The sequence below is a fragment of the Anopheles maculipalpis genome, chromosome 2RL, assembly GCF_943734695.1.
Source record: "Anopheles maculipalpis chromosome 2RL, idAnoMacuDA_375_x, whole genome shotgun sequence".
Lineage (NCBI taxonomy): Eukaryota > Metazoa > Arthropoda > Insecta > Diptera > Culicidae > Anopheles > Anopheles maculipalpis.
In genome coordinates, this window is record NC_064871.1 from 68321314 (window position 1) to 68347410 (window position 26097).

At 45.0% G+C, this 26097-nt stretch overlaps 3 protein-coding genes across 3 annotated transcripts; 1 reads left to right on the top strand and 2 right to left on the bottom strand.

Moving 5' to 3' along the window:
* Positions 1-1790: 1790 nt before the first annotated feature.
* On the bottom strand, positions 1791-7015 carry LOC126568773 (sister chromatid cohesion protein PDS5 homolog B). Its single transcript, XM_050225390.1, has 7 exons — positions 6523-7015; positions 4113-6438; positions 3898-4034; positions 2755-2831; positions 2422-2684; positions 2011-2346; positions 1791-1933 (listed from the first exon to the last, which is right to left on the bottom strand). The coding sequence occupies exons 1-7, from the start codon at positions 6990-6992 to the stop codon at positions 1793-1795; spliced, it is 3750 nt and encodes a 1249-aa protein (XP_050081347.1). The 5' UTR covers positions 6993-7015; the 3' UTR covers positions 1791-1792.
* A 7576-nt stretch (positions 7016-14591) lies between these two features.
* Positions 14592-21090, top strand: LOC126555963 (probable serine/threonine-protein kinase nek3). Its single transcript, XM_050211107.1, has 2 exons — positions 14592-14857; positions 19207-21090. The coding sequence occupies exons 1-2, from the start codon at positions 14609-14611 to the stop codon at positions 21088-21090; spliced, it is 2133 nt and encodes a 710-aa protein (XP_050067064.1). The 5' UTR covers positions 14592-14608.
* A 208-nt stretch (positions 21091-21298) lies between these two features.
* LOC126567425 (centrosomal protein of 131 kDa) lies at positions 21299-25891 on the bottom strand. Its single transcript, XM_050223648.1, has 6 exons — positions 25865-25891; positions 23490-25743; positions 23024-23303; positions 21866-22942; positions 21504-21797; positions 21299-21431 (listed from the first exon to the last, which is right to left on the bottom strand). The coding sequence occupies exons 1-6, from the start codon at positions 25889-25891 to the stop codon at positions 21299-21301; spliced, it is 4065 nt and encodes a 1354-aa protein (XP_050079605.1).
* Between the last annotated feature and the right edge of the window lie 206 nt (positions 25892-26097).

Genomic DNA, 26097 nt, shown 5'->3' on the forward strand with positions numbered 1-26097 from the left:
TACAAAAATGTTAAAAAAATAGAGTGAACTTAAAATTATAGTGTCGTGCTTTCACATCCATAAATTACATACCTGAGTATAACACAAACAGCCAAGCATCTCTAACCCCAGTTATACCTATCCTCTTATACCTATACGGCTAACGTCGTCAGTCCAGGATACACGGTGCAGTGATATATATCTACATTCAGGGCCCATGTTTTCCGGCTCGCATTCTCTTGGGCTCGTAACGAATAGGTCGCTGATGAGCATACATCCTGATCATATGTATGAGTATGCATACTCATTCATATCTGCCGTATCATCGTAACTTGCTGACTTTACGGTATATAAGGTACGTATATAAGTGCGATAAATTGTGCATTTCATGCGATACTGAAGCTTTCCAGAAAGCAGGAGATTCTTCTTCTTCTTGCCCTGTACAGAGCTGAGGACGTGACGCAGACATGGATTTATTGTTGTTGGAGTCTTCTAAATCGCAAGAGTTTGTGGAATCCGTAGTAGGCACGATTTCCTTCTTCGGATTTAGCTGCTTACGCTGTCCGAGGTTACGATCGTACCAAGGTAGAAGAACTCCACTGCCTCCTTGAGATCGTCGCCGTCAATTGATACTCTGCTTTCGAGTCTGGCAGAGTCTGTTACGGTCAGAGACTTCGGCAAGCAGGTATTTCATATTCGCAGCACTGATCCACCATTCGATCCTATGGAACTCGCATGTCAGTTGCAGAAGTTTATCCGATGGTGTCCATGTCGGCTGCAAAATCAAACAATTGAAGAGACCGGGTAAAAATCGCGCCCGCAATTTCAAAGTCTGCGCTTCGTTCGACATCTTCCAGAGCAATGTTAAACAGCAAGCCGGAGAATTGGTCTCTTAGCATCAGACCCCGTTGAGATTTGAACGATATCGACAACAGCTGGATACTGTCCATTCCATACTGCTGCATACTGTTCCATAGTCAATGAACAGGAGGTGTGTGGCGATTTGTAGGTTTCGGCAATTCTAGAGGATCTATGGAAGAGTGAATATTTGATCGGATCCAAACCAGGTTTACACAAATCTACAGCAGTGTTTTCGAAACTAAATATTATAGGCAGCGTATGCGACTTCGGTGGGCCGAAAATGTGCATAATTTGCATCTGTCATGGTTACGAATCCTAAACATTCGAAGTTGCAAAAAGTTTATGCAATACAATCAACCCTACCTAAAGCATATCTCAGTTGTAATGAAAAGGCATTGTTAAGGACACTCCATCCGTACTCCATTTTAACAGATTCGTATTCGATTTCTGGTTCAGCGTCATTACAACTACATGTGTTTGTTTTTTTATTCATATACTCGCGCTCGTTAACACTAAGCTTCATCTTAATTTGCAACTTGCCATTCTAACCGATTTTTTCGATCAATTTTGTAAACTTTCTTCTGCATGCGTCCTGAAGTAAATGAAGTTAAAAAAAGGCCAGTTATATGAGTATCGATAGAAACTCGACACACTCGTTTGCGGTAGTGTTTTCAACTCTATATCCATTGCAGAATTTCGATGAGAGCATTATTGTAGTCAAAAAATTATTTAAAATACTCAATCATACCAGCATAACGACATAAATGGTCGAAACACTTGCCTTAAAGTGACTAACGAAACGAAAAAACTCCTTTTCATTATTCAAATTTTGTCGGTTGTCACTGCATCGTACTGTACATAAATAACTTAGTAGTAATCGAATCTCCCCAACGACAAACTTGGGCTGTAACAGAAGTCCGACGGTAGCAGAGTGGTCGTTTTGAATTTGCTTTTACACGCTTGCACCTTCGACCACTTTGTGAGCTCGCTTGGAGGGTGGTGGTCCGGTGTCTTCATTCTCATCCTGCCCATTTTGTTCGTCATCATCGTGCGTTAGTTGACGATTGTTTTTTGCCTTCAGTTTGTTCCGTTCCTATGGATGGAGACGATAGAGATACATAAAGTAAGATTTTTATTTTCCTCCAAACAGTACCACACTCTTTGTCGTACCGTGACGGATGTTGCAGAACTTGTGGAAGCTGCTATGGTCAGCGTCGAAGACGACGATGGCGGGCAGGATGCTAAAGTGGAGGAGGACGTAGACGGTTTAGTTTTGGCTCCGGGTGGGCCAGCCTTTGAGCCGGACGGACCAGCGGTGCGGCCACTCCTATCCGTTAGGTTGTACATATCGTCCGGAATGTAGTAGCGCGTGTTGTGGAAATCTTCCGGCTGTGCCTGGAAATACATCGAGGGTATGCGTGCCTCAGCAGGTGCCTCACGCATATCGTAGAACGTTAACCGCGTGAGTATAAGTCCCATGGCTACATCACATATAGCCCACAGTTTCTGTACAGGAGATACAAAATTCAACGAAAAGCGATAAGTTTCATTTAGTTCCAGCTTCGTCCACGTATAGCTTACATGGTTTGTTTCCTCATCGTCCGGGTTTAGGGCGTCCTTATGGTGTTTGATACGCTCGATCAGATTTTTGTAGAAGCTGAAGCAGAAGAACTCCTTGTTCATGACCAGCGGTTCCAATACGAGCCAGAGACATCGCTCGATGTGTCTTAGCTGAGCAGGATCCGATATGCGAGTAAACTGCGGATCATGCGTTAGAACGGTCACAGCAAACACGAGCATATAATCTGGTAGGATATGAGGCAGTTGGCTCATGCCACGTTCAACTGGAATAGGCGTCAAACGTTGATTAATTTGTGTACAGATTTGGTGCAATGAGCTACGGTCAACTCTTACCTGTTGTAAAGTTTTTAACATACTCACGACGTCTATTCACGTCTGTTTCTATATTAGATTTGATTTGATTGAACAAACTGATAAAAGAGAGAGAGAGAGATAGAGAGAGAGAGAGAAAATATTATTGCTATTTGTGTATCAAGATTAAGCATCGATTTAATGGATAATAAAGCAGTTAATAAGGCTAAAAAGTCTTTTTTAACCTCGAGAAAACTTGATCTGGTAATATTTATTATCTCCGGGGTCCGTTGTTGCCCCTTCTATCAAGATATTAAAAGACTATTAATTACACACGGGATAACTTATTGTATGGAAAGATTTCTCATGTTATATTTCTAACAACAACCATCTTCTATAAGTCAATCAAGATCCTGACATTATATAGTCTTAGTTTGTAACAGAAGCTTGCCAAAACAGCAAGCAAGTGGCACAAAGCCTCGGTGGGGATGTTTGCGAGACAAATTCCAAGCATCAAGCCAAGGAAGCATGAAATAACAGTACGGGTCCTTTCATGATATGTCCTCAAAAATCATGTCACAAAAATGACACCGAACAACACGTGTAATTACGTTAGCCTGTGTGGATAGAAGCCGTAGGAAAGGAAGCTGTTATCAGTCATGTAACTATGCCCACAACTCACAATTCAATTGTAGTGAAGACTGATTATCCAAATTCGTGCCATTCCAAACCCAAAATGCCTAGTAGGCCATTGGATGACATACGTGACCTAGTAGTTTAATGTAAATGGGGTGTAACGTTTTCAGCTACAATTCTTTAGTCGAACTATAGAAAATTGGCACGATTCAAATAAAAACCGTGCAAAGACAACCGAAATACAACAAAATGGATACGATTCGGTTCCAACTCTAGAGTACAGTAGAGGCCTAGAGTAAAGATAGCTTGCACTACATATTGCACATATGGCCTTGTGCTTATTAAGTTTTTTTAATTTAGAGTTGTGCTAACATGAGGTCTGTTCCTAGGTTTCCCATGAAAAATGCAATATATTTTGAAAAAAAATTGGATATTGGACATTCTCGATTCTTGGGAAAATAATTGAAAACCTCATCCAATGGTTGGGGATTTAATTGACTATTGTGAGCTATACTAAACTCCCAAAAACTAATGGTTTTCCATACGTACTTTTGATCCGTTTCTCTTCCGCCGAGCGCATAATAGCCCATAAAATCAAGCGGAAGGCACTTGTGCGGGATACCTTTGCTCAGACCTTTGTGTAGCTTCTTGACGAACGTATCGCGAACCTCCGGAACTGGATCGGTCTAGTAGAAATATCAATATAAAAAAGATAAAAAAATTAATATCCAATTCCGAAACAAGGGTAATCAATATCCGCTTACCATCAATTGCGAAAGATTGTAGAATTGCTCGGCTATAAACTGATCACCGACGCCCTTCTGCTCGCAGATCTTCAACATCGCCTTACCGGCACTGAGACGCAGCCAGGACTTTTCCGCTGCCGACAACGCACCACCCTGCTCCAGCAAGTCACCCTTTTTGCTGATGAACGCGTTTAGCATGCGGAACGTTTTCTGAGCCGACAGTACATCCTTCTTTAACCCCAGCAACCAGCGTGCCATCGTCTTTAGACCCTCGACCTTGCAGCGCGTTTCCTCCGGCAGATCTGTCTCGTCACACCAGTCTTTCGTCGGTACGTTCGTACGTCCGTCCGATGTTTCCTTCACCAGCAGCTCTTTCACGATCTTGCGCGAGATAATATTCTTGATCTGCACGTGAAACTTTTCCGGCAGATTGTACGCGATGTGACCTAGAGTAACGATCGCTGTACGGTAGTGTTCGCTTTGCGGATGCAACGTCTGCTTCATACCCTCGACAATGTCCGGAAAGATGTCGATCGAGTGATCGGATGCAGTTATTGCTAGTGGATCGGCACCAACGCCACCACTGCTACTACTGCTACTACTGCTCGTTTGAGTATTTACGAACATACACCGGATGGCATGTTTCGCTTGCTTGGGTGTTCCGGCAATGGCGAACTCCTTGCAAAGTGGGGCCAGTTCCTTTAGGATGGCCGGATGTGATTCGATCAGTGCCTTGTACCGGCCAAGATACGTGAACGCTTTCAGCACGTACGGGGCCACGTACGGTTCGTCGAACGACAGCAATCCAATCATGTGGCGAAGAATTTCATCGTGCTGGAAGTGTGCCGAAAACACGTACGCCAGCACAGTCAGCAGCTTGAGCCCCCGTTCACCGGCCGAATCCGTCGGTAGGCTAACCTCCTCGATCACCTCCTTCCCACCATTCATACACTCCTGTATCAGCTCGATCAGCACACCGATCGACTGCTTGTCCACCATTACCGAGGCAATACGTTCCAGCAGCATCTTTACCGTATTGTAGTACGTATTGGTCATAATCGGTTGGCCTAGCTTCTTCAGCACGATCGCCATCGTATCGGCACACTCCTTGCACGATACGTCCCGCTTCAGGATCGTTTCCATCTCCACGATCAGTTTCGGGTCTTTGCGCATTTGGGCCGAAAATTTGAGCAGGAACTCTTGTGCCTTCACCGGATCCGGCAGCTGTTTGGCAATGTTCGAACACTTTACATTCATCTCCTTCATCACGTTCGGGGTGAGATCCTTCAGGCGGTGCAGTTTGATCCAGTCGGCGACGCTACGCCGCACTTTGAGCTGATTTTTCTGCAACTCTATAAACGCTTTCGTCGCATTATCGTCGATCGTACCGAGCAGTTGGTAAAGTTTCTTCATACGCTCCTCGGCCGGTAGCTGATACGGCACAAGGCACGTGATCAGCAAACGTTCTACCAGCAGCCGATCCTCTACACCCGTCATGTAGTAGCCGTGTAGAATTTTATCCTTGATCCAGATAACGGCTTTCTTCGTTGCCAACGGTACGTTTGAATCACTGAGGTACTTCTTGTAGATCATAGCCAACCCATTCATCGCTTCCTTGCGAATCTTGTACTTTTTGTCCAGTGTTCGTTCTTTGACGAATTCTAGCAGATCCTCCGATTCCGACACGATCTGCAGGTCCCGCTTGGCTGTCTCTACGATTGCCATCACCACCTCGTAGCGTACGGTTTCGTCGGAATCGTGCTGCCGGATCCGTAGCGTGTCAATAATGTCCTTCCGCAGGCTGGGATGATTGATCAGAAAGTGCATCGTGCTCTGGACGCACTTGATGCGGATCGGTACGGCGATATCATAAAACCGACCGAGAAATTGCTTCCAGAGCGGTCCATACTGTCGGGCCAGCGTAGAGCCAGGCTCGGAGAACATCCGGGCGAGAGTCGAGACGGCTTTCAACCGTTCTGCTTCGTGTGTTGATTTAAGCTTACACTCAAGCTGTGGCAAAACGGACAACAGAATGCTCGGTGTAATTACGTTAAGCTCGTAGATTACGTCGTAAATCTTCGGCACAATCTGGTACTGCTTTTCGTTTTTGTCCAGTATTAGAATCTGATTAAAGAAAGCTTGCGTGTACGCCTCGAGCCAGTTCGATGTCTTAATGATGAGTTCCTTGGCGAGCTCGTACGCGTTTCGCTTCTGTGTGCGTAGCGGCTCGACGATGTTGATGTAGATCAGATCGAGCAGATCGTACGAAACGGAATCCGATTCGGTGATGAGCGGTGCCAGCACATCCAGCATGAACGATTTTACCTTTGGACTGTGTTCGTCACTAAAAAATAGAGAAGAAAAAAGAGTAGATAATGTGTTAGAAAATGCATTACACATACTACGAAGTTTTCCGGGGATACTTTACTTGACAATTTTAAACATTAGACTAAACAGCGTACAGAACACCTCCTGGCAGTCCTCCAGCTCGAAACACATGTTGAACGATTTCACGTACGCCAGATTCTCCAGCAGATAGAAGTACCGCTTGAACGCTGGATCTTTCGGATCGCGCAGACCGTTCAGCTGCCGAATCAGAAACATAAAGATGCCCTTGATTTGATCCTGATCTTTGTACGGCGCTTCCGGTGCGTACACACGCAACACGTCCGCGATGCAGCAAGCAATCAGTAGCTGCACATCGCGTGAGGGATGCTGCAGGAAGAAATCATCCGCCAGATGGACGGCCAGCGGAATGTACTGTGTGTACATACCGTCCTCATCCTGGCCCATCGCTTGCAGCGTGTGAGTGAGCGTCTTCAGCCGGCGGATCAGCTCATCCTGCCCGAGATCTTCATTAATTGGCCGGCATCCCGCCGGATACGTTATATCGGCCATCGGACCACGCTGTTCGGTAAGTTTACCGGATGGTGATGCGAAACTCTGTTTCCTGGCGTTACTGTTGTCAAATGCTTTGTTTTATTCGGCACGATGCTCCTAGCCCAAAGCGGACAGCTTCCAAGCGTCGAAGTAAATTACTTCCAAACCAACTACAATCGATTCTCTTCCACACCGAGAGCCATTTTGCACCCTTCGATTCGTAAATTCACCGTAAGAAAATAGCACCGATGCTTCTTTTGGAAATTTGCAACACACACGCACACGGCACAACACAACAGCGCGACGAATAGTCCTTCGGCACCAAGATTGACGCGCTACTTGCGTCCCTCCGTTTATTTCAATCCATTTACGCCACTAACAAACATTCGTACAGTGTGGAACATCGGTACAAGCACGAAAACATTCACCGCACCCAGCAAGTGTAAAACTGTGTTTATTTTTGCTGATTGTGGATAAAAATTGTTAAGAAATAAGAACTCTATCGTACCGCAGCTTGCTTGAGGAGAAAAACCTTTCAGAACCGTCAGACGTTTGCGCTCGGACGTTTGGGTTTTCGTGTTTCGTTCCTTTCGCCGTAGGTCTCTTTCGCACGTAGCGTCTTACGTCTGACAGCAGCAGCACACGCGTTCCAGGTTGATACATATGTCAGATCCATGATTGTCAGCGCTGCTTTCTAAGAAAAATATTTTACCGGTGAACAAGTTTTGTTTGTTTTAGGTGTAAAAATGAAGAAAATGTGATGAAATATTACAAAAGAAGCAATTACAACTTCAAAATGAGCGATTCCATACCAATTAAAGGCAGTAAAACGTGAGTAGCTATTGTGCCTAGTTTCAGGCCGAGTGAACCATTCGTATTGTGAGTAACAAATTTATTTATCATTCGAAATACTATCATATTATTACTCTGTGTCTGAATTCTTATTTAAGTTCTATAGATATATTTCCTAATTCTCGGAGGCTTCTCTCGGAAATATGTTTATTTTAACAAAGATTCTTTTTAGAAGTTCAGGGGTCGGCAAAGCAGGGTCTGCATTAGTTCCGGGCATTTTAATTAGCCGGCCGTACTGTACACTGCTCTGGTGCTATGAATTATTCGAAGCAGTTTTTGAGGTAGTTGAATTCCTGAATAATTTTTATCCCGAGCGGTCAAATGACCGAGCGATGAACGATGAGCAATGTCACACGTCCGAATCCCGTCTGCACCATCTTCTCGTACCCTGTATTTACTATGCATCTACGGGTAAACTAAGATAAACTTAGTATTGGGATAACTCAAGAGACTGTAGAACCAAAGAAGAATAATGTTTACGGAGGTAATAACATTCAGGGCGATCCAGTCGCTTAGAGGTTGCGGTGCTATATGTCACGTTTCGGGCAGTATAAACCGTCCGAACTTTACTTAGTACTAACTTCTCATCTACAGACTACGTAGTACTAACTATTCAGCCGTGATATTACGTGGTATCCGCAAGTCTAGTACGTCATTGTAAGTCAGTAAGTCATAGAAGACGCAAAACATTTTAACAAAGTCACAAAGTCTCCAGATTGGCTGGGAAGATCACAACAGAATATGAACTATAATTTGTGTACTATATTAGTGTGTCATTTTTATTGAAATATTTTGCAAAACAATCGTATAAAACGTTACGGTTTTCTGCCTTAACACATTTTTTACTGCATACTGTACTGTAGACTTCCGAAGAAAGATTTAATGTCCCAAATCGATTACAAATTTCCTCCTTAACCTCCTCTATGGTAATCCATATCTTACCCAACAATAATTAGCCACTTAAAGTCACATTTCCACTACATAACCATCGAAACTACCACCGCACCACAAATTTGCCAACGATGTCTCATTTAAAATTCCCTTTCCGGCGCAGCACGGCCGAGCTGCGGTCACGCGTTTTGGTCGGTTTCAAATTCACACCAGCCCGTATGTCGGCCAACAGCCGATCGTTGACTTCTTCCACCGGAACGCTATCGGTCGAGGGTTTCTTCCAGACGTTTCCTTTCGTGCTCACAGTCTTTGGTGTTCCGGCCCCGGTCATTCCTAGTGGGGGTGGTGGCGGTGGAGCTAGACCGGATGATGGTGGTGGTGGAGGAGGTGCGGACAGTTGTTGCTCGGAGGACGCCATTTAGTTTGCGAATGCAGTAGCTATGCTGATCAGCAACACTCTGCCGACTCCACTGGGGACAGCAAAACGTATGCAAGCTTTTGCTGATAGCCAAAAATCGAAGCGTTCTGCTGAATCACACTCGGAAGCAACGCCAAGATATCGAATGCAGCTTATCTTATCGACCGAACCTAATACCAACCAGGCAAAATGAATCACGTATTACGCGGTTTCACGGCGTGCCCCAAAATGCACAACTTCTTCCTATCGTATCGGCCCGCGAATGAGTCGGTGCCCGATGGATGCAAGTGAACAGATCTCAGCTGGAGAAGAACAATCTCACGTACGTCTTTTTTCTTCGATTGTTTGCCGAAAAATTTGTGAGTGATCACACGCATACAGCAGTACTGCTGGTACTTGTTACACCTTTACTGGCTCGCGCCCGCGCCCCTTTTGGCGGATTGATTACTCGCGCAAAGCAATTACCACCGATGTACAGGCAGCACACATGCTGCCGGTACCGGTGCGATGGTAGGTAAATCACAAAAACACTTCCATCCCGTATGGAAGGTCACTTATGGTTCCTCCCGCTGGTTCGGTTAATGTTTCTCTTTGTTGTTGATGGTTTGTTTGTTATTTCCGCCACCGCCACCGGCACCGGTGGCTTCTCTTCAGCATTGGCCTCCGTCCCAGTGTCAGAAAGATACGCATCTACCTATCTCCAAAACGAAAGTATTTCAACCGTTGTTTGTGATGGAGCTTCGGCAACTTCCAACACCGCCATGAATCATGAATCATCAAGAGCAACCAGCCAATACCTCCAAATTCATGCTATGTGGTCCGGTTGGGTTTTTGTTTTCGCGTAGTTTAGAGGTGCGCGTTGCTTTAGCACGTCCAACTTCAAGATGAAAAAACAAGCCATACGTCCATTGAACAGGTGAGCACGAGACAAGAAATTCAATCAGTGTCCTCGATACAGCCCCCGGAGCGCTCAATGTGAGTCATGCAGCGAAGGAGATGATGGTGATTATGACTGACCGGTGGGATATCATTATTTAAATTCATTGTTAAACGCCTATGTAGTGCCTAATGAGAAGATTGGGTCTGCCAGATTGGACTCGATTAAAAATGTCACGCGACACAACATTAGAAAGATTTGGAAATCCATCCCATACATCGCCCGAGGATATTAAATGCGTAACGGTCAATTCTTATTCATATCACGCATTGTAACCATTGATTTCTCCCACACGCCACTCTTTCTTTAGCAACAATATAAAGAATAAATTAAAATCAATCAAAAGGCTCTTTCGTTGACAACTCCATCGATCAAAGCTAATCCACTGCGCCCGCTGTATATGATAAGCGCATTGCGCGGGTGAATGCATTCTTATCGCTTTTGTTAAGCATGTGCGTTGCAATAAGCTCCCCTCCACATCGAGAGCATTAATTGTTTCTAATCTCGTTCTCGTTCTCTTCCCTCAACGTAGATAAGCTTTTTTTTCCTCTCCCATCAAACATCTTGAGACATCACGCAAGGATGACAATATGCGACGTTTAATCGGTTTCTTTATGGATTGGTGTAACCTTTGCCTTTGAGACGTGAGGAAGCACAGACAGGAAGGAAGTTTAGTACCGTTGGTACCGTTGCGTGTGGATTGCCTTGGTTCTGCACGCAATTGTAAATAGAGATGCATGTTCGCACAAGTGTTTAAGTGCTGCTTACATTTACTTTAACCTTCACTGTTAGATAGTGACTGTAAAGATTTTTTTTTGTATGAGTACATCTGACTTGAATGAGTGAATGTTTTTAAAGTAACTTGAAACACCCTTTTATCATTCCTTACCTATAAGTCGTTCGTAAGAAGAATCTGCAGGAAATCTGGTATAAAATATCGCAAACTATTACAATGTAAGAATGCCATACCGTGAATAGCATCATATCCTGCATGCAGTACATGTCCTGCCCAATGTTTCAAACAAGAGAAGCCTGAGGCCCACGATAATTGCAGGATTCCCATGAGTTGAAGGAATCGTATATGGATAGTCAAATCCTGCTTATACAATAACAGGTCAGGAACTGATTTGACACCGTATGAGAGATCAGCCCTGCTACTAATCAACCACAAAGAAATATGTTGTAAGGTTCAATCTATTTATTTAATTATTTATTTATGTTATTTAAAATTTGTCTGCCTTGTGGCTACAGAAATGTAACTTGACAACTAATTAACCTACCCTACTAATAATTAATCATAGCAAGGAGCTGAAGCTATTTGCGACACACAGAACGAGAAAGTCACAGAAAACGAGAAAGGACATAGAAATGGATTGACGATAGGAGAGCAGGAGATTTCAGAAGATCGAGAAGAATGGAAGTGATGAGAGAGTGATGATTGAAGTTATAAACGACATTTCTGCAGAGTGCATACGCCTAGCAGTTGACATCTGGACTAGTAAGAAGGTAGAAACGAAGCCAAATCATCCAGAAATTTATGAAACCTTGGTGAAAGATCTTTGAACTCACTCCAGACGTTCAGTGTGAACCCTACATGAGGGGGTCCAGGCAGCTGTGCAGTCCCCCTGCAATGACCGGACTAACGAGCAGAAAGGGACTTCATATAGAGGGTTAGCAAACTAAGCGTTCTCCAAGCACTGCCCAAAACAGCATCGATATGGTGCGAAAAACTAAGACCAGAGTCAATCCAAACACCTAGGTCTTTGATGACCGAAATACGATTTACACTGACGCCGCTGACAACATAAGAGAATATAACAGGAGAACGGGAACGACTAAATGAAATGGAATTATATTTGTAAGGACATAGTGTAAGTGAATTAAGATTAAACCAGTATAAAAACCGATCAAGAATATCCTGAACGATAGAACTGTCGGACAGGGAAGAGGTAGGTTGGACTATTCATCATTAACAAACAAGACAAACAACAGAGGACTTAGGATACATCCTTGCGGTACTCTAGATCCTAAGAAAAAGGGGAACAGGAGGATCGATGTGTAACAGGAACAGGAGCAGACAAATAAAAAGGAACTCAACAGCCATATTTTTTTACTATTGATTCCGAGTTGAGACAACTTATCAAGTAGTGAGGAGTGCTAAACTTGATCTTCTTTTATTAACGACCATCTAAGGTCACACCGGTCATCGAATAGCTCACTAGACTTGTTGATATACCAAATAGTTGGAAAATCTGTCCTAACAACAACGGAACGGTCTGGATGGGATTTGAACCCGGATCCTGCCCTGTGAAGACCGGCCCCTTTTAATGATCATGTTTGTTTAATTGAAAACGAAGTTGACATTGTGAACATTCGTTTACAAAATAATAATTTGCAATCATATGTCGGGCGGCAGTCCAGGTATCCCGGTTAAAATGTTTAGGAATCTTGTCCATAATCAACAATTTATTATACAATTCAACAAAATGTTCAAAGATCGTCCTCCAATTGTATGTCTCTCTACAATCTATACATGCCCTGTCACACACCCATGAGCTTGAAGGGACACTCATGTATCAGCAGCACAAGAGCATTCCATCAATTCGTTGCAGCAATGATGACGCTCCGCGATCACGATCGTTTCGATGATTAATGGCCTTTGACTCATGCAAGAGCCCGACTGTGGGATTGTTTTTTGTTTGCTATATTTGCTCTCGCTGTACACATCGCCGCTGAGCTTGTGTAATATATTCAACAGCCGTCGTCGCCCCAAGCATGCACAACTGCGGTCAGACTCGAAGCTTTGCAAAACGTGGTTGTTCATATCGCACGAACACTATCAATCCCTATCAACGTTCGCCCCTTAGGGAAGCAGAAGTTGAGCTGGATGAAGTGATTCCCACTTCCCACTGACCCGCTGAGAGTGTCGAGTAAATTAAATTAAAATTGAATATGATTCGATAAGCTAATTGATGTATTTAAGAAAATTTGAGAATTCGGGCTGTATCAGGTATTAGATGCCTAGCTACCGGAACAGTCATCTTAAGAAGAGTTTGGCACATTTGGGGTTATATCTAAAACAAGATAATACCCCTCATTGTGTACATACATCTTTCTCGTTTGTAAAGAAGACTTTTTTACCTTCCCGATGTACGGGTTTCACGGTCAACTCCGCATCACAGAAATGGGGGGAGTTTTAACATTAAATTCAAAACAGATGATGAATCACCGCATAAGCGCGAACCAACATTGATACAAGCCCGTAAGTGTTGAAGTTTAAGTGGGGAGGAAATACGATTCGCGGCAACCCTTCCGGGGTTCCTCTCTACTTGCTGTCGTCGGGGCACCTTGTAGCCGCCGCCGGGGCCCGGGGCCTTTACGCATCGAGATTTCGTTGCCGACCCGCGAACGCGAGCGAGCAGGTTAACTGTGTGGCATTCACCGGATAGATACAATTCAGCAGCCGGCGTGTCAGGTCGGGTCGCGAGTACAACAGCAGCAAGCAACAACGTGCAAAAGTGTTGCTGTTTCCAAAGAAAGTTTCCATTCCGTGGTCAGCTTCCGGGGTAATGTTTTGATCCAATTTTACGATCAAGCTTTAGTGGACGTCTGTCTCTATCCGTCGGTGTGTGTGTGTGTGTGTGTTTTTAAGTGTATTTTTTGGGTGGACGATTTTCGAAACGAACCGCGGAGGGCTGGTAGCTGCCCAATGCTTTCGCTAATTTGTGTAACAAATGTTGCCGGGTGGGAATTTCGTTTCTCCTTCGCGAGCAAAAGCACATTCCCTCGCCACGCCGGCCTATTGTGAAGGTGGAGCATTTTAACCGATCTGCAAGACTGGATAGCGAAACATGGAATGTTAAGCATGCTGCCTGCCGCCGTCCGTTGTTTACTTCGCGCTCGGGAAGAAATTTGTTCGCTGGTGAGAAGATAAAAAAAAATACAACAACCTGTCTCAAACGCACAAAAGCTGCGAACTAGGGTAGCAGCAGTAAAATAAGATAAACAGCCTGGTAAATACACACACACACAAACAACAGGCCTCATAAAGTGAACATCTCTCCACTTCTGCCCACCCGAATAAGTCCGGTCGGAATCGAAAATCGACCCAGGGCCTGAAGCTGATAAGATAACACTTATCTAAATGCGAATCCAATCTGCATCGGTCGGGACGGTGGTAGTAGTGGTAATGGTGGCAGCAACAGTTGTCATCGATTTGCGGTGGAAAGTGCGCGCTTCGTCGAACAACGTTTAGTATCTGACAGCGGGCTGGCGGTTAAACTACCACCAGTCGTCACGTTAGTGTAGAGCCGTGTCGACGTACTTACGGCAGTGTGATCGGTACAAGTTTGCCGCCCTTGAAAGGGGGCCCTCGAGTGTAGGTGACGTGGACGTGTCAGAGACTTTGACGAATTGAATTTGAACTATTTATCCAAGAAACTCTGGTGAACTCTCCTACGGGGCCAAAGTGTCAAGTGTCAAGATTTGCTTTCGTCGGAACATTATCGGATTAAAGGTTACTAGTGAGCAGTGGCAATGACACCACCACCACCGCCACCTCCACCAGCACCCGGAGTATTGCCTCCAATTGCACCAACATCACCCAACAGCAGCACCCCAGGTGCCGCGATCGCACCGCCGTCGAAAGTCATCAGCAATGGCGGAGGTGGTTCACCGATCGCCGATCATAACGATCAGCTGATGGCAGCGATTCGGAACGGAATCAACTTGAAACCGGCCAAAACGAATGATCGTAGCACTCCAGCGTTCATCAAACAATCAAACGTAAGTTTAGTGTTGCTTTCCTTTCCATCTTTTGTAGCTTCATTTCTTACCCTGACAATCATTAAAAACGTGGCCACAAGTACAAGTACGTGACACTTGAACGCGGTCGTCGATTATCATCTTGTTGCCTCAACATATATCCCTTCACCAGAGGACTCTCCCCGCTACTGATCGAGGTTTAATTAATTTAATCTGTTTTTTATTTGTGCCACCGCTTATGCACGTGCGCTTCCGAGGGGAAATAACTACGCGTTATGGGTTTCTTATTTTACAACTCCACCCGGAGGAGTAGTAGGATAGAGTGCTCCAGAGGCAACGAGAGAGATAAAAGAAACATAAATATAGATGTAGTTTGAAGGTGTAAATGCTTCTCCCTCCAGTGGATTAGTCGGTCCCCATCAAACGACACGTCTGTTTTCCTTTTTTTGAAATCGTTTTTGCGCTTTTATGAATTGTTTCACTTTGCAAAATATTAGTGAATTCGTCGACAATCGCGTCAAACACACGATCCGCTCGTTTTTTTATTGCATGCGATGCTGCGATGCTTTCGTGATAAAATGCTAATACTATGTTCCGACCGGACCTGAGGACCGATCTTACCTACGGGGTCGGCATTATCATTCGCTCTGGCTGACGTCAGCTCTCTGGGAAGCTATTTACCTAGGGTGGTGGTTAGGTCAACCGGTTGGCTTTTAACAGCGAAACTGATCGAAAGGACGGAAGATTTTGTTTTGAAATTGATTGCCCAAAAGGGAGAGCTTCGCTGTTGTCTTTCGTGTGCAATAGTTTGCTTGAAGTGTGCCCCGTTTTCGTCCATACGATCCCGTCAAGGTTATCCGTATTGTAAAGGCGAGGAATTTACGATGGTCAAATTCCGCCAGTCGGATAGATTGCAATTTTTTGTTCGTTTTTGGAATCTGAGCTTATCGAAAATTATTATCGAGGGCGGCACAGCTTCTATTAAGTATAACTGATAAAGCAGGTGTGTGTTGCGCATTGAGCAAATGGAAGGTTTTAATTTTTAAAGACATATGGCAAAACTTGGCGGCGTCCTGCTAAAATTGCTACCTTTAGATCGATCCGTGAGACGTCTACTTTGAAACATAACACTCAATTAGCTACAGTTCCAGCGAAACCGAACGTTGTGATTCGTGACCAATGCCACTTAGTACCCCTATCAAGGGTGGATCAGTTTGCTCGTACTTACAGGTGTTTGAAGTGGGATCCGATGGAAGCACAAAAACGAAAGTTTCCCACTTCAAGTCTCCGTGTTCCCATCCGGTCCATCATCATCGCCATCATCGCCATCCCACCCAAAACAATACAAACCCCCTTGAAGCACCGTGGGAATGACACACGGTGGAAGCAGGAGGACCATGGGAATCTCCACCGACTTTGGCTCCGTTTTGCATTAAATGCATAATGTAACATTGTGGGCACGCAACGGCGTCCGGAATTGCACGTGCAAAACAAAGAAAGCTCCGATTTGAAGCGGTTTCCGGAAGAATGGCGACAGTGGTGGACCTCTGAAGGCCAACAGCGGCTCGATTGCATCTTCATTCCCAAGGGGGGGAGGGAGGCGCCAGCTGTCGTAATTGCATTGACTTTTGTTTCACGGTGGACACACCTGAGGAAGATTTCTAATCTGTCTCTAAACAATCGATGGATGGCAGTGGGATGGCTTCTTTAGAGCTGCTGTGTACCACAAAGAGTTACCTTGTCGGATGATGGGGGTGATGCTGTCGCGTCTCTAGTTGTGTATCCTTGTTTGTAGTAAATGCGGAAGATTTCTTCCAACTTCCTACGATCTCTTTGTCGTCGAAAGATCGTCGATTAAAGCAATATCGTAACGATAGAATTCCATCTACTCATCGTGATTCTTCTGCTAGAGCTAAACCTTTCTTCAGTTGAATCACATAATTTCATTGCACATTTGCGAAGGTGATCGATTAATCGCGTAGCGTTCAACACAATCGACACCCCCTACATATCGCTCGTCTACAAATCCTACACCACCACCCTTACTAGCTGCGACACCGCAATGACGCACGAAAATTCATCGCCAAGGCGTGTGCAGGTTGAGGTAGGCGACAAATCATCTGCCAATCTGGTAATGGTTTTAAAAAAATCGAACGTTGTCACCTTCCCGATAAAACCGCATCGACACCAACACCGGGACTGATAAACCAGGACCCGCGCACAGGAATGTTGTAATGTGGGAGCTTAAAAATGGGGAAATCTTTTGTTCAAAGTGCGCCCAAAACATTGGTTCGTTTGCTACTCTGTTTTGCACCACACTCCGACTAGGGGTAGAGAGTTTCGAACGGCGGATGGGTAGTTTTAGACAGAAGTGAATCATTCTATGATACACCCTGCTGGCGCTTCCCTCAAACGGTCGTGCTAAATGGCTTACTTGTTCAACTTGCGGTACGGTGTGCGGATACCAATGCAACGAGAAGTGCATTTATTTGCTCAGCTTGAGTAATTTAGTACACACGCTAACCGAGTTTCTCCTATCGATCGCTATTAAACAAGACAAACGACGCGTTCTATGTGACTTGGAACGTGTTTTTTCCTATTCCGATGTACGAAAGAACGAAATTGATGCGAAATGAAGTCACGCTTTTTTCAGTGAAATGAGTTCTGTTCAATGTACCAGAATTGATGACTCTGAGAAAAAAGCACAGAGCAGAGGTGGTTGAATATTACTCATTTTGTCAATGGTACTGGCACCTAAAGTAAACAGCGTTAGTTTATGTTTAAAGACGTATTATAGAAGAGCATGAATTTGATTCCTTATTACTAGTTAAAGTCGGTGTCCTGGATGACTTCAATCGTAACGATATATCCTAATACAAATCATATTTTGATGTTGGTTTTATTGGATTTCGTAGTTTGGGTGAATCGAAAGACATAGCTCGTCAGCTCGAACGATCCTCAGTTGTAAGAATAAATTTGTTAACTGATTCGTATGTCATAAATTAGCAAAATGGCTGCCTAATAAGCTAATAGCTATGAGCTAATTGTTGAACTTGTCCAATAAAGTATTTTTTGCCGTTTTATACGGTGACCATCGAGAGAACAGTGAAGGAAAATTTGCTCTAAAGTTTAATCGTTCCGCCTGTTAAATTCGGGCAAAAAAAAATCTCGGCAATTGCCTAACACTTGCACATTGTGCCGGCCGGATGCGATCTAGAAAATGTCTATAAGATGCTGGAGATCCCTTCTGTTGCAGGGAAATTCCTGTTTAAGTCTGGTTCTGACAGTCCGATCATTTTAGCGACTCTTTCTGCAGAGAATTCAGAGGATAATCAGTGAAAACGGGAACTCACGTCCCGCCTTCTTTTCTTCAGGGCTAGTAGTGCTTATCAATATTGAAAGTACAACAAGCATGTCCAAAGTTACAGTACAGCTACCATCTACATTAAAAAAAAAAACATTTAAAAAATGGCGAAGTGAGGCCTTCTTCTACTTGATGCGAGTGCTAGAAACAATAAAGCGTTAGGGGATTCTTGTGGATCGAGTCCCAGTCAATGGCGTGTTTTGCCCCTCGGAGGCTCTGAGCGAAGTTGCTGATTTTGATGTGTTCGTTCAAGCTCCTAGCTCCAGCGAGTCACCTACGTCCATACGTTAATCCGTCACTGGTATAAACACGGGGCCCCGCTACCGGTCATCAATGATAAATTTCTTAAAGAAACGACTGCAACTTAATTTGTTTCACTTTAAAATTCATCTGAAAAAATCGCTTGTGATGTCTCGCGAAGTGGCATATCTTAGCATAGGTATAGGGAATAATAAAACCATTCTTTTTTTTCTACTTATTCTGAAGACAATAAATCAAGACACTTTAAGCTCATTACATTGATACGTATTAATAGAAACTGCTGCAAAGTTGTACCGATAGTATTTCTACATCGGACATCAAGTACCATGAGACTACTTGAATAATTATTTATAAGCGTAGTATTGCTAGGATTAGTCATATATTGATAACAATGCCAAGTGAAAAAGAAAAACAGCTTATCAGGCAAAAGAAGAATGTTTTGTGTTTCACTTTCATTCAAACCAATCACATTGAAGTAGCAACTGTTGAAGTAGAATATCTTGCAATCCTTGGGACATGGTAGGATCAATGTAAGAACATATAATATAAAACGAAAAATACTAGCACTTGTTGGACTTGCCTTGGCTAATCGGTAACAGGCATAACCAACTAAAGGTTGCTTTAAGATATTTGGCATCATTCTCTTGACATGACAGACACCGATATTCCTCATTTAATGCTTCTCATACTCTCACACGTCATGCAGGCAATATTAAATCATTCCACGTTCTTTGTTCTATTTTAGGGTGTACTCGATGATAACGAAGAAACTGCATCATCCGCTGGTTACGATAAATCTACCTCCATTGACGAGATGAAAGATGCGCTGCAGGCCGAGCTACGTAATACGCTCAAGCGAAAGATCAAGAAGCAAGAGCTGGAGGAGGGTGACTGTCAGAAGAACGACGAAATCGAACGATCAATCGAACACACGCGTAATGAGGTGCAGCTTAAGCTTAATGGACCATCGCTACCGCCCGATACGCCCAAAGTTAACAACCCATTGAAAACAATCGTTGATATGGTCGATAAGGAACGTGGTGTGGTTGCTGCTCCTACCAAGCAGCCCAGTCCACTGATGGCACAGAAAAAATCCGTTTCTGTACCATCAACTCCGACCGTTCTTTCAGTCGTCAATGGTGGCAGTTCCACACTCCGAAAGGTGTCAGCAGGCCAATATCCTACTCAAAATGGAACCACCACAGTCGTTCAAAAAAATTCTACGCCTGTTGTAGCTTCGGCACCGATTACAAAAGCTACCATTGCACCGGTGAAAGCGTCGCCAGTTCTTGGTACTAACCCTGCTAAAGGCAATAATGGTGCTGTAGGAATGAAAAGTCCAACACCATCTACCGCCCCGGCGGGCAAACTGATCTCAAACGGATCTTCGACAACGGATAGTCCAAAAGGTCCTTCCCCCGTATCATCGAGTGTACCGTCCTTTGTTAATGCTAGTCAAACGGCGGTTCCTTCTGTAAAGTTGACGCCTAGTCCTGTAAAGGTTGCAAATGGAAGCCTCCCATCGGGAAATGTTGCTCCAAAGGCAAACGGAACCGCATTCAAGATTAACAGCTTCCAATCGAAACTACCACCAACGAGCCCTACCATCAATGCAAATAAGACTGCAGTTGGAAATTCTTACTCGAACACCCTTCCACGAGCCAATCCGGTGTCAGGCTCCAAGGCTCTTCCCAAGACTTCGACTGGAGCTATTCCTCCTTCATACACGAGTTCCGTGAAGGTATCGATTGGCAGTTTTGGAGATAGTTTGCGTTCAAACGCAACCACCAGCCCTAGTCTGCGGAATGGCAATCACGCTAAGTTTGAACCACTTACCATCGATACGACGACATCCAACGGTGGTTCCACCAATGGAACCTCGTCACCAACAACACCGAAGGAACTGCTCTCACCACAAGTAAGGAGTGGTGCAGCGTCCATACGACCCTCCCAGATTCGTACGCTAACTAAAGCGGGCAGCGTTGTCAGCCACACCGACATTCTGGAAACGTCGAAACCAGTCGCAAAGTTGCCGGTAACACTGGTTGAACCTGTACCGGTACTAACGGCTGCCGCTGCCGTTTCACCACCACCGAAGGTGTCCACCAGCAACGTATCACCACTACCAACACCACCTGCCAAGGAGCGTACACCACTCTTCGAGAAGGCAACCAAAGACGCCCCGAAGAGTCCACTGAACCGGTGGAATGACAGTGGTTCCGTTTCCGGTGGAACAGCACGGAAACTTCTGCTGACACACGGTCGACCAAACTTCACGATAAAGCGATCCAACTCGCGGCAAGGTTTCGATGTGGACGTACCGGATGCAAAGGGTGAATCCGTCAAGCCGGTGTTTCGCATACTAACGGACTTGGAGAAGATGGAACAGCAGGATGATAGTAGCTACCGGACAGGGCAGGCAGGCCAGGTGGTGACGAATGCACCGCCCCAATCGTACGTTTCCTTTGCGAGAGATCTCTCTAACGCACCGAACAATCATCCGGATGTGATCGTTGTGACAAAACCGGGCGCCAGTACGAATGCACCGGCGGATCCATTCCTATCGAACCTGAAGGACATTAAGATAGACATTGGGGAGATGAAGATAGTCAACGCGAAGAATTCATAGAAGGTTCTGCCTGATTCGTGCACAATACCGGGAAAAGAAGGGTTCTTACAGGATAAAAAAATACCGCGTATCCAATAGTTGTAAAGGTAAAATGTACTACCGCTTTGTCTAATGTTGTCTTTATAAATAAATATTACAATTGTAAAGCTACACTAAGCCCTACTAGCGATGGGTTGGAGGATCAGTCATTCGATAGATAGAAAGACTTCTATTTTGTACAATAATCCATACGCTGCTGACGGATGATAGCGTCCTGTTTCAAGCACCGTTCCTTTAGTCCGGTAATTTCCTTCTGAAGTGTCGCTATGGATGCATCTTTCTTTTCGATGGCTTGTTGCACCCTAAAGGAGGTAAACAAGAGGTCAATATCTATAACGTACACCGAATCCACTCTCGCCCAACAAATATTATACCTGAAATAAATTCGTTCAATTTCACGCTCTCGCTCCCGTTGCATGTTGGTCATATCTTTCTGCACCTCCCGGCGAGCTTCATCGCGCATCATTTCCTTTTCCTGCAACAAATCGTCGCAAAGCTTTTTCGCATGGTTAAGCTGTATTTCGGTCTGCTTAGCCGTCGCCTTCATGTTCTGTATCGATGCCTCAGCCTCGGCCAACTTAACACGCGCATCTTGATACTTTTGTTTCATCAACGCTTCCGATGCTTCCGCTTCCTTCTGCTCTGCTTCATGTTTCTCCTTTAGGCGACTGTTGTAATGAACAATTTTTTTTTTAAATCATTATGATTAGCTATAAGCATCATAGTTCCTTCCTACCTCATTTTGGCATCGAATTCTTGCTGATACTTTTGCGTTTCAGCATCCACCTTCGCCACGATACGATCGATCTGCTGATCACGCTCCGTCCGACACTGGGCACGGATCTCATTTTCGCGCTGCTCCAGCTCCACCTTCGATTTGCGCTCGTGCTCCCGCTTCCAGATGGCAAAGTCCGACTCGAACTGTTTCTGCAGCTTTTCCAGCTCGTCCTGATGCTTTGCTTCCCGCTGCTTCAACATCTGCACGTACTCTTTCTGTGCAAAGTCAAGATTTTTCGCATTCTCGCGCTTAAGATCTTCCAGCTGCGATTCGGCGTACTGTGCCTTACGCGTCGCTTCCTTCTGGAGCCGTTCCTTTTCGAGATCAAATTCACTCAACAGGTGCTGGCGCTGTTGCTCGAAAATGTTCCGTTCCTCGGTTACCTGCCGATCAAATCGTTCAAGCAATGCTTGACGTTCGCGCTCGATCGTAGTCTCTCGCTCTTTCACCAAACCCTGCCGTACGTCTGCTTCCTTCTGTTCGTACTGTAGCTTAAGCTCCTCGAGGGCACACATCAGCTCATCCTTGTGCTGCCGTTTTAACTCACCAATCTCCTTTTGATGGGTGGCGGTCATTTTGTTGATCTCAAGCTCCAGCCCCTTCACTGTAAGTTCCTTGATTTTCTTCGTGTTTTCTCGCACCCACTTTTCTCGGCGAATCTTTTCGGCTGCTAGTGCCGTATCACGGGCACGTTCCAGTTCCGTCTTTAACCGGTGCTCCCAGCTTTGATTTTGAGAGTCCAGGCGGCGCGTTAACTGCGTCACCTTATCACAAAGGCCCGATTTATCTTTTATCAATTGATCAATAAATTCCTGATGCCTTCCGATAATGTCTTCGTAGTGTTTCTTCTGCTCCTTTAGCTTACCCTGCAGGGCACATTTTTCCGTTCGGATTGCTTTCGCTTTGTCCGCTCTCACTGTGGCGATGTGATTTTTAGACAGTTGCATGGCGTTGTTTAATTCGTTGGCGCGAAGTGATAGTTTGATAACTCGTCGGGCTAGCTGATGTGTTGGAAGTTCCAACAGATCGTTCATTCTGTATATAGCAACAAGAAGTAGAATCATTTTAATAATATTTGCCTAAATGGAAACAATTTGCTCTCATTAGTACGCTCACTTCGGCACAGCTTCAATGTAGTCTGGTTCGGCAGCAAAATCTAACTCGGAGCGATCGGATTCTGAAGGCAAGACTGCTGCCGCAGAACCTGTGGCTCCTTTAAATGCACCCTTCTCACACTTTAGCTCAACCTGATCGAGGTACGAGAAGAGATCTTTTACCTTGCCCTTGGCTGGCTGCTCGGATGGTTCACCTTCACAACCGGAGCTGACCTGCGAATCAGTACAGTCCAATATGTTGCTCAACCTGTACTCGACTTCGGTCTTGAGTGCTTGAAAATCTTGATTTTTTGCAAAGAAAAGGAATAGTATTATTTTTTACTTATTTATTTTATTTACAATTGATTATGACGGTCCAATGCCGTATTGTCAAAGGAATAGTATTAGTTGTCCAACAAAAAGATTTAGATTGTTATAATCAATTGTAAATAAATAAATAAATTAAAAGATTTAGATAATCTGCTTACCCGACTTTTGTTTGGCACTTGCACTCACGACAGACTCATCGTCGTAGTTAGACTGTACACTACTAACTATCTCCTCCGGCGGTTCGGTCCTCTGTCTGGGTACACTATCGAAGTTGACGCCATAGCTCGGAGATCTCTCAACCGACTCTTGTCTAGGTATTGTACAATTATCCTCAGCCGTAAGACATTTGCGTTGTTGTCCGTCATTGCTCACATCGTCCAGCGCAGGAACATCCGGTATCGTCGGAAACGTATCCTCATTGCACGACATCCAACTGACAACCTTATCCATGTGAAACTCGGATATGTTGCTATCCTCTCGACACAAGGCCGACGAAAACTTCCCCGATCCACCACTACCATTCGAACCGATCCCACCTGTGGTTCCAACGTTGTTATTTTGTTTTTTCGAGTTGCGCAAAATTGATTTATGTGTATCGGCCGACTTTGGCTTGTCTTTGCCATTTTTCTTGGATGCGAGTGAGTTTTTCGAGTGGCCCGACTTGCTGCCGGTAGTGCTGCTTCCACTGCCACTCGCCAAACTACTCGCACTCGCACTCACAATATTCTGTTCCTTAACTTTAAAATAATTCTTGATCACTGGATTGCTGCTTGCATCTAGCCGGTTTTTGTCCGTATTTGAAGACTTGCTTTTCCCAGAAGTTACCACACCGGATGCAAACTGTTTATCTTTGGGAGCACTCTTAGTACATTCATTATTTAAGTTGTGTTGAATTGTATCTTCCTTTTCGTCTGGACATCCACCCAGCGCTGGAAGGTTATGTCGATTCTGCGACCGCCGTGAAGGGGATTGTTCTGTTATGATCTCGTTAATGCACTCGTAGTACTCATTGATAACGTTTTTCTCCAGCAACCCGGTTGACCGACATGTTGGACGATCCAACTCCACATCCGTGTCTTCCGTCGTACTCTCGATCGCCTTTGTAGAAGCGGAGTTGGCAAACGGATCTTCCGGCGTGTCTGATGGTGTGAAACACTTCGGATCGTAAGGTTTTGTAGGCATCGACACATCTTCCGCATCTCGAACGGCCATCCGCAGTTCCATGTCGTGTCGTCGGTTCAGGTCCTCTATCTCCTTCTTGTACTCCTCTATGATTTTGTTAGACTCTCGCACATCGCTGACCGGCGATGGAGACGCTGCCCCCACAGTTGTTGCCCGCTTTCTCATAACAGCTTTTGCACTTTCATCACATTTAGTTTCGTACCCCGAGCTCGTCGTAAGGTCTTCCTCAAACTTTACGCTTCCGAACTTCACCGACACTTCCTCCAAAAGGGACTTCTCCTGGAATATCCTTTCGTCGTACAGCGAGCTAGAGAAGGATGGTTTCTTATGAAACGGATCTTTGGTTTTGCCGGCTTGCTTGGATTGAGCTTCCTTCGAGCAGCCGTACTCATTCTCCTCAAAATCACTGTAATCAATTTCGTACGGTTCGTTGGAGCTGAAGGAAACCCGTCCAGGAAGATCAATCTTTCGCGATTGCTTTTCCGGCGATGTATTGTTCTTCTTTAAACCGCCACAGGAACTGATTTCAACAGCTTTCCTGTTTAGAGGCAACGCAACCATCGGCAGTGGAGGTGATCGTTTCTTCTCCTCGCGATTACTTCCCGCCGTTGGTTTGCCTCTCCAGATGCCTTCGAGCTCTGCCTCATTGTTAGACTCCTGTGTGTCTTCCATTTCGTCCATCGTACTTTCCACCTCGTCACGATCAGGATCTTCCTCTTCGGTGCTATCGCGACGTCTTCGGCGATCGTTATTGGCTTTCTGTTTGCTTCTTTTGGCTGTACTACCACTTCCCGAACGTTTTCGGGTTTTCGTCTTCAACGCAGGGCGTGTACTGCTGTCCGTTAGCAATGTTTGATGGCGCTTATGCTGTCGAATGCGTTCCGCACTGCTGCAGGAAGATCCACGTGCAGAAGCAATCTGGGTTGATCGAGGCAACGATTTTGACTCCCAGTAGCGAGGGATTGGCTCAGCTAGAAGACTTTTCAGCAACAAGCTGGACGATGATGTACTTCGCTGGTGAAAAGGTGACGTACCTGGTCGCGGTACGTCCACTGCGCTTCCGCTCGATGATGGCCGCTTTCGGTAGCGATACTGTGTGCTGTCCGCCGACAGGGGACGTCTGATGTGCGCTCCGGTCGCTGAACAAGGACGAGTTGGATGTTGTAGGGCGGATCCTGGCCGCTCTCGGTATTGGTTTGTGTTGGTTTTCTCGCGCGTTGCCAGGTTTATCTGTCAGAGAAAGGCGCGTCAAATGTCACTTTCGAACTGCATGCCATGACCTACCTTGTGCCGTGGGCGTAAACGGAAAGAAAGCGTATCCGGAAACGCTTTTCATCCTTTCGTTTCTTACCTGCGAACCATACAAACTCAATTCCATACTGCTGCAGCGAAACCTTCACTACACTTTCGCACAAATGAGCATTGTTTTTAAGGATATTTTCACTGATAAAAGTAATATTTGAAGGTAGCGCGTCCTGTGCTGACAATTTGGCAAAAACTTTAAATGTTTTGTTGTTGAACTATTGTAAATATGGCAACCGTGGTGTAGCTACACGAAGAAAAAGTTGCCCGTAGCAACCGGCA